Below are 15603 nucleotides of genomic sequence, written 5' to 3' on the forward strand. Positions count from 1 at the left end.
GTGCCTTGTGGATGGTGGACAGGCTTTGAGGAGTCAGGAGGTGAGTTACTCACTGCAGTATTCCTGCTGTGTAATCACAATATTTATATGGTGAATCCAGTTCAGTTTCTGGTCAATGGTAACCTCCAAGATGTTGATAGTAGGAATTCAGTGATGATAATGCCATTGAATGCCTAGCAGTGGTAGTTAGATTGTCTCTTATTGGAGATGGTTATTGCATGGCATTATGTGGCGTGAATGTTAGTTGCCACTTGTCAGCTCAAGCCTGGATACTGTCCAGGTCTTGTTGCAGTTGGGCTTCAGTATCTGAGGAATCGTAAATGGTGCTGAAGATTATGCAATCATGGCAAATATCCCATTTCTGACGTTACGATGGAGGGAAGGTCATTGATGAAGCAACTGAAAATAGTTGGGCCTTGGACACTAATCTAAATAATACCTGCAGAGTTGTCCTGGAGCTGAGATGACTAACCTCCAATAATCAAAACCACCTCCTTATGTGTCAAGTATAAATCCAACCATCGAAGAATTTTTCCCCTGATTCACATTGACTCCAGTTTTATTAGGGCTCCTTGATGTGACAGTTGCTTACATGTGGCTTTGCTATCAAGGGCAGTCACTCTCACTTCACTTTGGAATTCAGCTCTTTAGTCCATAATTGAACCAAGGCTATAATGTGGTCAGGAGCTGAGTGGCTCTGGCAGTATCCAAACTGGGCATCACTGAGCAAGTTATTGCTAAGCAGGTGTTGTTTGATAGTACTGCTTATAATACCATCCATCACTTGACTGATGATCAAAAGCAGACGGATGGGTCAGTATTTGGCAGATTGGTGAGGATAAGGCCAAGTACGTTTTTCCCTCTTGTTGGTTCTCTCCTAACTTGCTGCAGACCCAGTCCAGCTGTAATGTCCTTTAGGACCAAACAATGTGATTATTAGTGCTGCTGCTGCAGAGCCATTCATACTGGTGGACATGGAAGTTCCCCACCCAGAGTATATTGTCACCCTTGTCACCCTCAGTGCTTCCTCCAAGTGTTATTAATCATGGAGAAACACAGTGCTTTAGCTGAGTGGGAACGGTATGTGAAATTGAAAGGAGATTTCTGACTCCCCAGAGCCGTCCACTATCTACAAGGCACAAGTCAGGAGTGTGATGCAATACTCCCCAATTACCTGGATGAATGCAGCTCCAACAACATTCAAAGAGCTTGACACCATTCAGAATAAAGCAGCCCACTTGATTGTTTGTGGATGTGGTGTCACTCAGTCAGTCCACCACCAAGGCTATGTGGCTATGGATTTAAAAGTGTGGAAAAAAGAACAAACATTTTAATTTTACATTTTGTTGATTAGTCACCAGATTTAGTCAGTCAAGAATAATAAAGACTGTAAATAGTTGTGGATAAGAAGTAGAGTTGGACCATTGGCATAAATCATATGTTGCATAGGTATGAGGATCAGATTGTTGCATTTAACAAGTTTGTCAGCTGAGGGATGGATAAGTTCTGGTGACGCAGGTGAGGCCATCAGTGCTGAATGGTAAAGATCAAAAGTGTGTACAGAAATCAAGCATTTACCACAGGGGTCAAACAGTGGGGAAATTGAACTATTATAAGCAAATCAGAGTAGGTCACTGGGAACTGCAGCAACAGTCAAGGAGGTAAAGCACATGAATTGGAAACACGAAGTACAAAAATAGAAGGCAAGAAATTGCACTGTAGCCTCTGATAGCTACTCAGGAAGCAAACATGCCTTCAGAAAGAAATCATAAACCATAGAAAAAATCATTTTAATAGGATGGGAAGATGAATTAACAGTAGTTCAAAAAGACATATAAGGCAAAATAGAGGGCATAGCTTAACAGGGTCAAGAAAGCAGCAGAGCTCAAGGAATGCCTTCTGGAGTAGAAGTCAATGTGATCAGGAAGACCTCGTGCCTACAAATAACTTAGAAGATAAATTAATAAAATATACCAAACAACAAAAATTACAAAGCTGGAGAGAGTGTGGGATGTATACAGAGGTTGCCAAACAGGTGACAGCCAGTGCTACTGCATTGTTATAAATGCATGGAAAGGCTACCTCTGAATGGTACACATGAGGTTAAAACAAAGCTATTTGCACAAAGTTTTGAAGAAAAGCTGAGGGGGCCAAGATATAAGTGTGGATACACCTACAGGAGGAAAATCAGTTTTAAAGATTTCTTGACTTTGTTAGTAACAAATGCTTGGAAATGTTCATCAATTGCTTTTAAAGCTCTATTTCTGCAGGGAGATCAACTCAAAAGGCAAGTGTTTCTTCATCCTCTCAAAGAAGCACCGAATACAGTGTCAGAATTCTGGAAGTTATGTATTCAGTATATCGCTAAAATGAAGCCTGTAGCATTTGATACTTCTCAGGTAGAGAAATTGGACTATGTCCAGTTGAAAGCAGACCATGTCATACTTTTGTGTGTGGGTTGGGAGCAGAGAGTTTGAACTTTGTCATATATGGCCTTTAAGAAGAACTTACAATTGGAAGTTAGTCTTCTACATCTGTTAAGTACATTGGCTTGGAAATCAGGCAGAATGTATTTTGCAACAGAAGGTCAGCCACAGTTTGAACTATGGTGTATTTTATATTCAATCATATAAAAAGTTTGGAACCAGGCCAGTAATCCCATCTTGCCAAATAGTGAAATCTATAGTTGTCAATTTTGTTTTAGATTATTTTTAATTACAAAGTAATGGACTTATGCAGCCAAAGACACTGCATGATACAATGAAGGCTTACTGATATGACTGAGACTTTGATAGTTTGCTTTAATTTTTTGTATTAAATGCACAATATCTTTATATAAAAATAGTGGCTATGCACAAGAATTAATGGACTTCTGCTAGAAGCTTCTTCACATTATTGCAGGGATCTTATTTCATAAACATCATTGTCAGTAGAGACCTTCGTCAAAAGAGTTTTGATAAATAAGTGCAATGTGGTTATTCATATTAAGAAAATCCAACCATGCTTAGTAATAGAGGTAACGCAAAATTTAGTTATAAACTGTATAGCAGATATTTAAGTACATACAAACTAATGACAGTTTTTTAAAAGTTTGAATTACACTGAAGTTCCAGTTAGAATGAAATTAATTTATAATGAAAACTTGCAGAAGGTTCCAGTTGATTAGGCTTAATGGTTCCTTTTATCTAATTGATCATCATCAAACATATAATTACAGAAGTTTCCCAATGTAATAAAAGTTGTCAGGTTTGAGGAATGTTAGAAATGAAATTCATAATCAGGAACAGTGACACAGGTCACAAACACACTGAAATAAATTATGGTGTTATGTTTCTTTTTAGACTGAAGCACTAAAAACCAATTCCATTTTTGTAAAAAAGTAACTCTCGGTCTACACAGTAATGTTTACTGATTTTGCAATACTATGAAACCCAACTTTGGCTCACAAACGCAATAACCTTTCAGTATTTTAACAATAGTGTGGCGCTGGAAAAGAGAATCAACATTTCGGACGTTAAGGTTATGTTTGAAACATCAATTCTCCTGCTCTTCAGATGCTGCCTTACCGGCTGTGCTTTTCCAGCACCACACTCTCAACTCTGATCTCCAGCATCTGTAGTCCTCACTTTCTCCGAGTATTTTAACAACAGGCAACTTTTCACTGGAGGTCAGTTAGCTGATTGGTTGGTTTGTGATGCAAAGTGATGCCAACAGCATGGGTTCAATTCCTGCACTAGCTGAGGTTACTATGAAAAACTCTCCTTCTCGACCTCTTCCCCTTGCCTGAGACACGGTGGCCCTCAGATCAAATCACCACCAGACGTCTCTCTAACAATTTGAGTAACCCTATTGACATCTGGGATTATGGTGACTTTACCTTTACTTTTAATAGGTGGATCAATTGTGTCTTTTAAAAAAGGTTATCTGGCAAATTTTCTGGGCTTGGTTTATTTTGTAACTTAATCACTGACTTTAATTAAACAGTCAACAGTAGCACAGAACTTCAATATAGCTGAAAGGGAAGCCACATTTTAAAAATATTTTTGCCGTATATTCATCAAATTCATTAAATGTGAAAAAAGGACATTGTTCAATCAATCACAACAATTTACACTACACAAAGGGTGCTGATTAGTTGGCAAATAGATGCTGTTGACTGAGGCATTAGCATGAAGAGTTCTAAGCTTGCTAAACTGTCAAGTGTCACCATGATCAAATGAAACAGCACGTCCTTTTGGAGATTCACAACAGGCTGAATATTAACCATATTTAATGAGGGCATGTTTGGAAAATCCAAAACAAAGTATTTACTGTTAGACTCTGCAATTGGGCAGCACTCTGCTGAGCCATCCTGAGTGTGTCAATAGCTAGCTATACCAATAACCTATATAAGACAATCATACAAGTTCATATATTTGCTCATTTATGCTTGGTAGAAGCAACATATGTTCATACACAGAAAGCTATTCTTTTCAAACAAAATGAATATATTATGTTCAAGCCTTGTACATTTTCGCCCCGGTGTTTGGAGAGCCTATAGTTCATGGTAATAGCTCAGCCAATCAGTAGTGATTTTCCAACCAATCAGCCTATTTTTTCTAAAATGATTGCTTGAAATTTATCATTCTTGTGTTTGGCCTGATGAATGCAAAATTAAAAGCTTCAATAACATGTTTCTTTCCAGCAACATTTTAAAAAATAGTTTCAAAATTATAATTAATACTAATATATCTTTTACTTTATTTTCTGTGAGGTAACTTGGCATAGTAGTTTGCCCATCCAATGTAGAACTTGCATGGAACAAAACTGGGTGAGTTCTACAATGGGTAGGTAATCCACTAGCTTTATACAGCAAGTTTGTCTCTAGTGCATTTTATCAGAGCTGTAAAAACACAAAGATGACAGAAAAAAAATTTGACATGAAAAACATAAATTTCAAGGAAAACAAAACACCCACTATAATTCAATAGAAAAAGGCAACTTGAATGACAGGGAAACTGCATTAGTAATGTCAACATAATTGGAAGTGATTTATTTATATGGAAAAACATTTTGTGATATGCTGTCACTTCATAGTTTTGGAACTTTACACATAATGTAACTTTTTAAAGTTAGGGGTGGGCAAACTATGAGATCTCCATCAGGTCACTAGAGTTTTGCAACAATTGCCCAAAAATTTCTGTTCAATTTTTTTCTCTTGTGGTGTTGAGATACCTTTCCTTTGCTTAAGGCCTTTCTACAAAAACACAGGCAAGATTAGCAATTCAACAAGTTATCATCATGATTTACCCTTTAATACATACTATCCTAATGATAAGTATACATTGGATTCCTTTAAACTATTTGAAGTAGTGTTGCCAAAAAATGTATTTTGATTTTAAAAAATGGCTTTGCTATCCATGTCATATTAGGTAAATGTTGGCATGAGCTTTTAACTCAGAAATCAGAATAATTCAAAAGTAAAATGACTGTAGGCATTATGCTGCACTCTGTACCTGCTATACAGTTCAAGTCATGCCAGGCTTAGGGGCAGGAAAAAGGATGACATTACAAACATAAAATTGTATATGAATAGAAGTATAACAAACAGAAGTGGAGCAGGCATGTTCATTGAGATGGTTACTTACGTTCACCTCTGTGATAGCTATATCAACAACGCTACCCACAACAATTAAGGCGTCAAATATATTCCATGCATCACAAAAATAGTGCTGCATGTGGAAAAAAAAGGGAAAGAGACAAGGAAAGAATAAAAAAATAGAAAAGGGAAGAGAAGAGAAAATAAGAGAAAGAGGTTACATGTGTACAGTACTTCCTTTTATAGACATGACTATCTATGAAGAGTTGACCCTCAATTGTCAACTACACATCCAGGACTTTAAACTGTACCAGTTGAACCATGTTAAGCCATTTCATTTCCATGTGATACTTGATTTGACCTGCGTTGCTTTCCTAATTCTGTGTAGTCTCACCAGATCCATTGTAGCACTTGTGGTTAGTGAAACTAATGGAATTAAATATCTGACAAAGTAAAGCTGGTTAAGAAAGAGAGAAAAAAAGTACATAGGTTTGATCTTGAAGAGCGTCATGTATACTCACATTGATCTCACTCAGAATGACGTCTATTATGCTGCCAATTACGATGAGGAAGTCAAAAACATTCCAGGGATCACTAAAGTAACCCTACATGGTGCAGGTGGGAAGTGGGAATGGGGTGGGGGGTGAAAGGCAGGTTAGAAGTTGGTCTTAGATGCAAGACTTTATATGGCAAATATTCTCAAATTTGACAACCTCAGGTCATCACCACAACATAGTTTTACACCATTAGCAATTCTTGTGTTGGTCCAAATCATGTTTTCATATTAATACAATATGTCAAGCAAATAATTTATTTTCTCTCCTCTTCCTTTTCTGGGGTTATATGATTAAAAGGCAGATGATTGTGCTGTGTAGACCGAAGTCTGGAAGCAGAGTCTGTCTTTAGAAAATAATTATCATTTCTGTTTTTGTCCTTGTATGAAAACAGTTGTCTCCATTTACTCTCACTGCAGCTATGCTGCCGAGATTGAAAACTTAAAAATGTTAAGTCTTATCAGCGAAATCTTGCCGTACACAAATTTCTGAGATAACTCAAATGATAGTTCATTAGTAAAAGATTTGGTTGGAGTAGTTAAGTTGTAGCTTTTTTAGAAGTACTGTTGGTGTGTATTAAACTATGTTGGAGGCGTTTACTGTTCACCTTTTGTATCCTGATTTGAAAATCAAAGTTAAAAAAAAAGACATTAGGTTCTTCCCAAAAATTACCACACATTGTGCTTTAAAAAACACTTTTTAATCTACAACACAGAATATTATGGGTTTAACAAGGTTAATTTCCACCTTATTTAGAATCATATATTCACGATAACTTCAATTTCATAAGTAACATTTCATGTTTATGTCTTCCATCTTATCCCATTCCAGTGAAGAGCTAAGTTCAGAAGCTGTTAACTTTAATGATGAAGTTAAAACATAAATAGTCTGGGGGCAGGGTATGGGTAATATTAAAACTAGCATCCAAGCACAGCATGAACAAGGAAATATTTAGGAATGCCACCGACAAAGGAACTTATCCACAGGTCAATTATCTGCTTAGAGGAGGATCTGTAATGATGTTTTCTGATGAGTTAACAAAATGCATTTATGTTGGTAATCACTGCATACATTTAAGATAGGAGATGAGATAGGATGACAATTATAACAATATAAAACCTGGTATTGGCATTTTAAAATATCTTTTTATAAAATATTGCAGGATTTGACAGTTATTTGAAAATACTGAAATTACATACCAATTTTCTTCTTTCACTGCTTATATAAGAACCAGGTTCTCAGTTAGGTACTCAAACATACATGAGAAAATTTAAAAAATCAAGAATGGATGTGTGAATTGAAAAAAAAATGAGGTCATTGCAGTATAAATTTGAATTTTTGCATCAAACTGTCAAGTCCTATACAAAGGTCTCATTGATGGGAAATGTTTGGCTTGCAATCCTGCATATACAGCTTGTGATGTTGGGGTTGTTATTGACAGGACTACAAATGTCACATGTATTTTTGTTGGGTCAGGCAGTTTTCAAAATCCTTTTGAAAATTCACCAGGCAAAAATGTTCGGAAACCTTTGAAGAAGTCTGCTGAAGAGTTGGAAACATTCTGACAGAAAAGTGTTCCATCTTTTGACAACTTCAGGTATAAATTTTAAGTGCTGCATTATAAGTTAGACATTTTTATACAAAAGTGTCTGTAGGGATTTGCTCTGAAAAGATAAGTTAATCATTACAGTGATCAGCCTTGTTTAAATGGTGAACACTTTGCTCATTGGCGAAACTGCTTTTATGTATTTAAAACTATAAAAAATAGTGCACACGACCTCTTGTCATGATCTCAAGTGAATTAAATGCTTTAAAATAAAAAAGTGACATGATCCTGGAAATCTTTTAATGACTGAACATCTGGAGTCACACAGAAAAACTGAGCCATCTGTTCTTTCAGTTGCAATAGGTCCCACTGTCTCGAGTTTAATGGTTATTTTGACAGTTGGGCCAATTAGTATCAAAAGCTGATGAAACACTCAGATCCTCAAAGTTTATATATGCAGTTTGATTAAAAGATTAAGAGGTTATTAAAGAATTATGTGCCTTTGATGTGGAGTTTAGAACTGTGTAACCACATAAGAGGAATTAATAGGTCTGGAGTTTTTCTCAAAGGTGTCTGTGTCTTTGAGTAATATCTCTTTTAGATATATAGTTCATCAATATTTTTCACAATCCCTTCAAAGATTTCCCATCGATATCACAAGTCTATGGTGGATATTGGGTGAGTGGCTATGGAGGATGCATGTGGGTCATCAAGGAAAAATTGGGATATGAGAGGGACTAAGATATAAAGGGGCATGAAAGATGCAGGAGGAATATGAGAGGAAAAGGTGATTTAAGGAGAATGATGGCATTTGCCCCGATAATGAGCATGGAAGGGAAATGTGGGATGGTGGGAGTGGGGGACAAGTTTTAGGGGAGACATAAGAATAATGTGGAGAAGTCGATCAACATTCCCAAGAGCAGAGATGGGCTTTCTAACCAATCCACTTCAGCACCCATGACTCCGGCCTGCCTCGGGAGGCAACAGACCTAAATGTGGCCCACACAAGTCTCGAGAAGATAAGATATGGCTGATGTTAGAGAGGTAGTAGTTCTGGCTTGGCAGAGTTGAGAACTGCTGCCTTTATTTCAGAACTTGAGATGAAAATCCAGCCCCCAGGATGAAAAATTGTTTACTGCTGATTCATGCCTTCTTGACAAAACTGAGGCTTGGTCTTAAGTACTCAAAGTTCATAGCTATCAATAACTGTTTTAACTAATACAATCTACTTGTTTAACAATGATAGATGGTTTCCAGTCTTTTTAAGCTGATTGCTGAAACTTACACAGAAATGTTTTAGAGAAAAAAAATATTCATTTCCGACAAATTACAGAAAATATGCAATATGGTTCATGGAGAAGAAAAATCATTGGGAGCTGAAGAGTACTCAATCTTACAAAACTTGGAAGCATTTCAAACATGTATACCCATAACATTTGAATGATTTTTCTGTTATATATTCAAAATGCATACTTGCTGGTTTCTTGCAAGGAGTAAAATTTAAAATGACCAGGAGCAACATTTTGATGGCCATTGGATGATTATGATGCTATAAAATGTAAATAGCAAAATTCAGGAACACATTTTGTCCGCTAAACTAAGAAGATTGACATTTTCCAGCAAACTAGAAAATAACCTTTCTTCACAGAAATAAGATATGCATTCTTAAAAATGCTCTCAGCTTCCCAATTATTTTCAATGTCTATCAGATGGACGTGATCAACAGTAATGCTCCATTTGGGTGAATGCTGTTCAATGGTGTCTTTCAAATAATAATCTTTTGTTGATGATAAAGTTTATCAGTGTTTATACCTTTTCACCTTGAACCCAGTAACAACACTGAAGGACTTTTTTTAATTATAGGTTGATATCCACTAAGAACTAGAGTAGATTATATCAAGCTTATTTACTTTAGCTGTTTACAGCTCATAAAGAGCTTAATGTGGTTGGTGTGGCTTGAATGCTAAGTCAAGACATCCAAAATTATATAATTACTGTTTATTATTTATAAATTGGGACCAAAGATTCAACTTCTTCACACCATATTTAGGTTAGCTCTGTGTATTCTATGCCGAAGAAATAACACAAGTTCAATAAACAGCATAAAACAATGCAGTTCATAACCATTCTACAGCCTGTACTGGTTGTTCTGATGGCTCATTTTGACACGTTAATTCCAATTGAGAAGAATATTTCTGCTATTTTTGGCCCATTAATTATAGTTCTATTTTTCTAAAATTTAATTGTTTCAAGGGATACAATATGTTGTCAACTAATAGTTGGGAGTACTACATTTCATTTGTTTTGCCTTTAGACCAGAACACAGAAACCTTAGTGATAATTTCTGCTTTTGATCATTAGTCAGTAAACAACAGCTGCCACGTCCAGATATATAGAGTAGATGAGGATATTATTGAATTCAGTTGTAATGACCACCACGGTGAACAGACTGTCAATATTAACCAACTTGCCTCACATGTAAAGAATGCTCATGAGCAGGACACTTGGAAGGCTGTTTTCAAATCTATATCTTTTTAAGTGACAGAGTCTTCATGAAAAGGAAGAGGAGAAAATGGGGAGGGAAAGTAATATGGATGGGGTTCTTTAGAACTTTCGCTAAAGAAGGAAAATAACACCTGTAGTCACGGGAGTGAGTGTCAAACTGGTGTTTTCTGACTTATGTTGGCAAAATTATGCTTCCTGACTTTCAAACAACAATTATTTTATATTGCAAAATGCCCCACAAACATAAACGAATCAAAGACAGTGTCACCTGTAAAAACCACACATTGTTTGTTAATTATATCAATTAAAAATTTTGCAAAGGCATTTGCTGTTGAAAGGCATAAACATTCTTTAGAAAGTGCATATTACCCACGTACACAAATTTGCAATTCACCAAATTAAACAAAGCAAATAAAGTCATCAAATTCATTCATTGATTTTTGTCTACTTTAATGGGTTAAGCATTGAAAAAGTGATGTAAAACATTGAAAATGAACTGATTCAATAAACTGTCCCCATTCACCAATATGTTCTTGAATTGGTTTATCCAGGAGAGATCAAATTTGATGGAAGGGACTTTGTTTTTCATGTAAAAACATTTGTGTTCTCTTTACAAGTACAAAAGATGGCAACATAATTTGTGGCAAAATAATATTCTGAAATGCAATAACAATATGAAGAGAAACTTATAACACTTAGGTGTTATAATTGAACATTTTAATTTTTTGTGTGCAACATAGTAGCAAATTCTTCTCATACACCTTCAGAATAAAATGATAACACAGTGCAGGCAGAAATTTAAATGGTTGAATATCTTTCAGTCGAAAGAGCACCTATTTGTCAATAAGTCTCCCTTACTGAACATGACATTGCATTCATTTTCATGAATGCATTTTCATGACTGCATATTGCCTCGCAATACAGTCAAATTATGATTCTTCTTCTTCTTCCTTTAAATTGTATCTCACTCAAACAGCAACTGCTATGTGGAAACAAATCAATCAAAATATTATGGTGGCAACCTATTTCCATGATAACAACATGACAAGTAACTGTGTTCAAAATGAAGAAATTTCACTGTCAACAATCACAAAATTATAGAATCGGAGAATAGTCGCAGGATAGAAGGAGGCCAATTGGGCCACACAGTTCATGTCAGCTTTCTACAAGTGTAACACAGGTAGTTCTACACCTCCGCCTTTCTTGTGTGAACCTACTATTCTTTTCCTCTTCCAATTATCCAAATTCTTTTTGAAAGCCATGATTGAACCTGTCTCAATCTCACTCTTAGAGTGTATACCAAATCCTAACTGTTATTTAAGGCAGTTAGTAACTGAAAGAATTGACTGATACCACAGGATAAGGTCCACCCATTAGGATATGAAAGATTGTTCCTGGTAGGAGCTAACGATTGTTCTAAGGTATTCTCCAAGAGTAGTGTGGCATGGTGGCTTAGTGGTTAGCACTGCTGCCTCACAGCACAAGGGACCCGGATTCAATTCCAGCCTTGGGCAACTGTTTGTATGGAGTTTGCACGTTCTCCCTGCATCCAAATGGGTTTCCTCTCACAGTCCAAAGATGTGTGAGTTAGGTGGGTTGGCCATGCTAAATTGCCCAGAGTGTCGAGAGATGCATAGGTTAGGTGAATTAGCCATGAGAAATGTAGGATTACAGGAATAGGGTAGGAGGGCAAGTCCGAGTGGGATGCTCTTCAGACAGTCGGTGTGAACTTGTTGGGCGCTGTGGCCTGTTTTCATACTGTAGGGATTCTAACAGTTGCAGAGAAATCTGCATGTGTTGCCATTGCCATAATCAGAGGTTTAGTGATTGTTCCTGGCTTAACAGCATTGTAGCTAAAGCAGTAAAATATGTTTATCCTTAAGTTGAGCCAAACCAGAAGGTTGTTTTTCAAACTGGAGGCATGTGACCAGTGGTGTTCCCCAGGGATTAATGCTGGGTCCACTTTTATTTGTCATTTATATAAACAATTTGGTGGTATAGTTGTCAGTGAAGAAGGTTATCTAGGACTACAAAGGGATCTTGATCAATTGGGTCAATAATTGAAGGAGCGGGCAGATGGAGTTTAATTTCGATAAATGCAAAGGAGAGCACGAATTACACAGTTAAGACCAGGGCTGTAGGGTAATGTTTTCGAACGAGAGACTTAAGGTTCAGGTATATAATTCTTTGAAATTTGCGTCATCGGTAGACAGGGTGGTTAAGAAGGGGTTTGGTGCGCTTACCTTCATTGCTCAGACCATTGAGCATAGGAGTTGGGATGTCAGGTTGAAGTTGCACAGGACATTGGTAAAACCACTTTTGGGGTACTGTGTATAGGAAGGATATTATTAAATTGGAAAGGGTTCAGAAAAGATTTACCAGGATGTTGCTGAGACTGGATGTTTCAGGTTAAAGGATAGACTAGATAGGCTGGCAGGTTGAGGGGTGACCTTTTTAGAGATTTATAAAATCATGAAGGGCATAGATAAGATGATTGGCAAAGGTCTTTTCCCTAGATGGGGGAGTTCAAATTTAGGGGGCATATTTTAAAAGTGAGAGGAGAAAGATTTAAAAAGGACCTGAGGGGTAACTTTTTCACACACAGGGTGATTCATATGTAGAATGAACTGCCAGAGGAAGTGGTAGATGCAGGTACAGCTACAACATTAAAAAAAACACTTTTGGATAGGTACATTAATAGGAAACATTTAGAGGGATTTGGGTCAAATGTGGGCAAGTGGGACTAGTTTAGTTTGCAAAACTTGGTTGGCATGCAAGAGTTGGACCAAAGGGTCTGTTTCCCTGCTGTATGAATCTATGACTCTATGACATACAACTATATATCTTATATCTAATATAACTAGCTACAAAGTAATGTGTAACAAACTTTTATTATTCAATACTGAGCCTCTATTGTGGAGAGTATGTCATCATTGTCCATTTGGATCAGTTGGTCAATTAATGCCTTTGAGAAGGACTGTTGCCTGTGAATCTGACATATTGTCAACAGCGTAGTTAAACAACTTTATAAGATGGTTAACAGTTGACGTCCACTGTCTCCTATCACAAAGAAGCAACAGCAGGAGTCACAGCCTAAAAAGAAATCTTTAATTCTACAAAAACCACAGCAAACTGAGGACAAGGAAGGAAAAGAAAAAAGAAATTGAATGTTTCTTTAAATTTCATCAGCTTCAAAGCACACAGAGCCTGTTAATTTTTGTGCAAGCAATACCAAATAGTAAAAAGGCTTGGAGTGATAGCCACATTAAATCTGCCTGTTAAAAGCTAACTTTAGCTTGTATTGTTAAAAATATCAAAAAGCATTTGACATTTGACACCTAATGTGAGTTAAATGTTATAGAGGAAGGGTGAACAAAATTTGCAAGTAAAAGCAAAATTCTAAGCTGAAATAAAGCTTAAATGCTATAATAAGCAAAGAGCAGTGCCATAACTGCTTTTGAAAATAATACGAAAAGCTGCGAGAATGCTTATTAAAAAGAACACATTCAGAACTTCTAGGACCACTACAATTTTAATAAACTTGTCCTCTGTCTTTAATTTTACAATTCGCATTCATCAACATATTGTGGTGCTAGAAGTTCTGAATGTGAATTGTAAAACTAAAGGCAGAGGACAAATTTATTAAAATTGTAAACTGTTGGGAACAGAATTTTTTTCTGTTAAGTGGAAATTTAGCATGTAAGATCAATGCAATGCCATTTCATCAATGCAAAACAGCATATAAAACATGGAGAAACAGAAAGGCTTAGAATCTTTCAGAGTGTTAAAAAGGGCACAAAGATCATGAACACAGGGAAAACAGCATAACAAAACAGTTTACTCTAGAGTTAGAGTCATACAGCACAAAAACAGACCCTTCAGTCCAACCGGCCCATGCCAAATATAATCCCAAACTAAATTAGTTCCACCTCTCTGGTCTTGGCCCATATCCCTCTGAACCTTTCCTATTCATGTATGTATCCAAACATCTTTTAAACGTTGCAATTGTACCCGTGTCCACCACTTCCTCAGGAAGCTCTTTCCACATGTGAACTACCCTCTGTGTAAAATGTTTGCCCGATATGCCTTTTTAAAATCTCTCTCCTCTCACTACAAAAATGTGTCCTTAGACTTGAAATCGCCATCCTATGGAAAAGGCAACTAACTCTATCTATACCTCTCATTATTTTATAAACTTCTATCAGATTGTCTCTCAACCTCCTATGATCTAGTGAAAAAAGGCCCATCCCATCCAGCCTTTCTTTATAACTCAAACCTTCCATACCTGGCAACATTCTGGTAAATCTCTCCCAAATCCCCTCCAGCTTGATAATATCCTTCCACATCTGGGCGGCCAGAACTGGACACAATTCCAGAAGAGGCCTTTACAATGTCCTGTACAACCTCAACATGACTTCCCAACTCCAAATTTCAAAGGACTGCGCTATGAAGGCAAGTGTGCCAAATGCTTTTTTAACCACCCTGCCTAAATGTGATGCTGAAAATGTGCTCGGGCATAAGCCCTTCTTCAGGAAGGGCTTATGCCCGAAACGTCGATTCTCCTGTTCCCTGGATGCTGCCTGACCTGCTGCGCTTTTCCAGCAACACATTTTCAGCTCTGATCTCCAGCATCTGCAGTCCTCACTTTCTCCTGCCTAAATGTGATGCAAACTTCAAAGAATTATGTAACTACACCCCTAGGTCTACCCAACACTACCCAAGACCTGACCATTAATTGTATAAGTCCTACCCTTGTTTGTTGCAATACCCCACATTTATCGAGATTGAACACCATCCGCCATTTTTCAGTCCTTTGACCCATTTGATCAAGGTCCCTTTGTAATCTTAGAAAACCTTCCTCATTGTATGTAATGCCACCAATTTTGGTATCATCCATAAACTTACTAACCTTGCTTTCTATATTTTCATTCAAAACATTTATATAAATGATAAACAAAAAAGGATCCAGAACTGATCCCTGTGGAACACCACTAGTTGCAGGCCTCCAGTCTGAAAAGCAAGTCCACCATGACATAAAACATAAAATGCAGTATTTTTCCATTTTCAAACTGTTCAGTTATATTTAAATATTTGAAAACAATTTCTATTGTGAAGATAGATGTTTTGTAACATTTAGATAATTTTACCACCTTAATGGTAATTAATGAAAATTTCTGAAGAGGAAAACAATACTGAAAAATCTTCAAAAACACAACAAAGCTTTGAAGGACGAAGCAATATGTGCAATTCATATTCATTATCTAGTAATGAAAGAAAAACATTGCAATATTTGCAAGTATTTAAAATATTTTTGAAGAAGTCTGAACATTTAGTGTTAATGAACTTTTGTTGCATAATTTTATGTTCATGTTAAGAGTTTGGGTACAAGATAGACTAATTGAGGCGAAAGCTAGGCCAAG

General features: G+C 36.7%; 1 protein-coding gene across 21 annotated transcripts in view; it reads right to left on the reverse strand.

Moving 5' to 3' along the window:
* Positions 1-15603, reverse strand: part of LOC122559424 (calcium voltage-gated channel subunit alpha1 C) — a 1175809-nt gene that overhangs the window by 299426 nt on the left and 860780 nt on the right. For 9 of the 21 annotated variants that reach the window (XR_015760447.1, XM_087997300.1, XM_087997299.1 and 6 more), the window contains 2 exons: positions 6100-6183; positions 5628-5711 (listed from right to left, as the gene is read on the reverse strand). The exons of 2 other annotated variants lie outside the window; for them this stretch is intronic. Coding sequence is in view for 18 of the 19 variants with exons in the window: in XM_087997300.1 (XP_087853426.1) it covers positions 5628-5711; positions 6100-6183 (168 nt within the window). In the remaining variant the exon portion in view is untranslated. The remainder of the gene's footprint in view (positions 1-5627; positions 5712-6099; positions 6184-15603) is intronic. 10 more of the 21 variants (XM_087997307.1, XM_087997306.1, XM_087997303.1 and 7 more) reach the window with 2 other exon arrangements.

Source organism: Chiloscyllium plagiosum, unplaced genomic scaffold (assembly GCF_037043375.1).
Source record: "Chiloscyllium plagiosum isolate Xiang-an unplaced genomic scaffold, Cpla_swu_hap1 HiC_scaffold_19, whole genome shotgun sequence".
NCBI classification, from domain to species: domain Eukaryota; kingdom Metazoa; phylum Chordata; class Chondrichthyes; order Orectolobiformes; family Hemiscylliidae; genus Chiloscyllium; species Chiloscyllium plagiosum.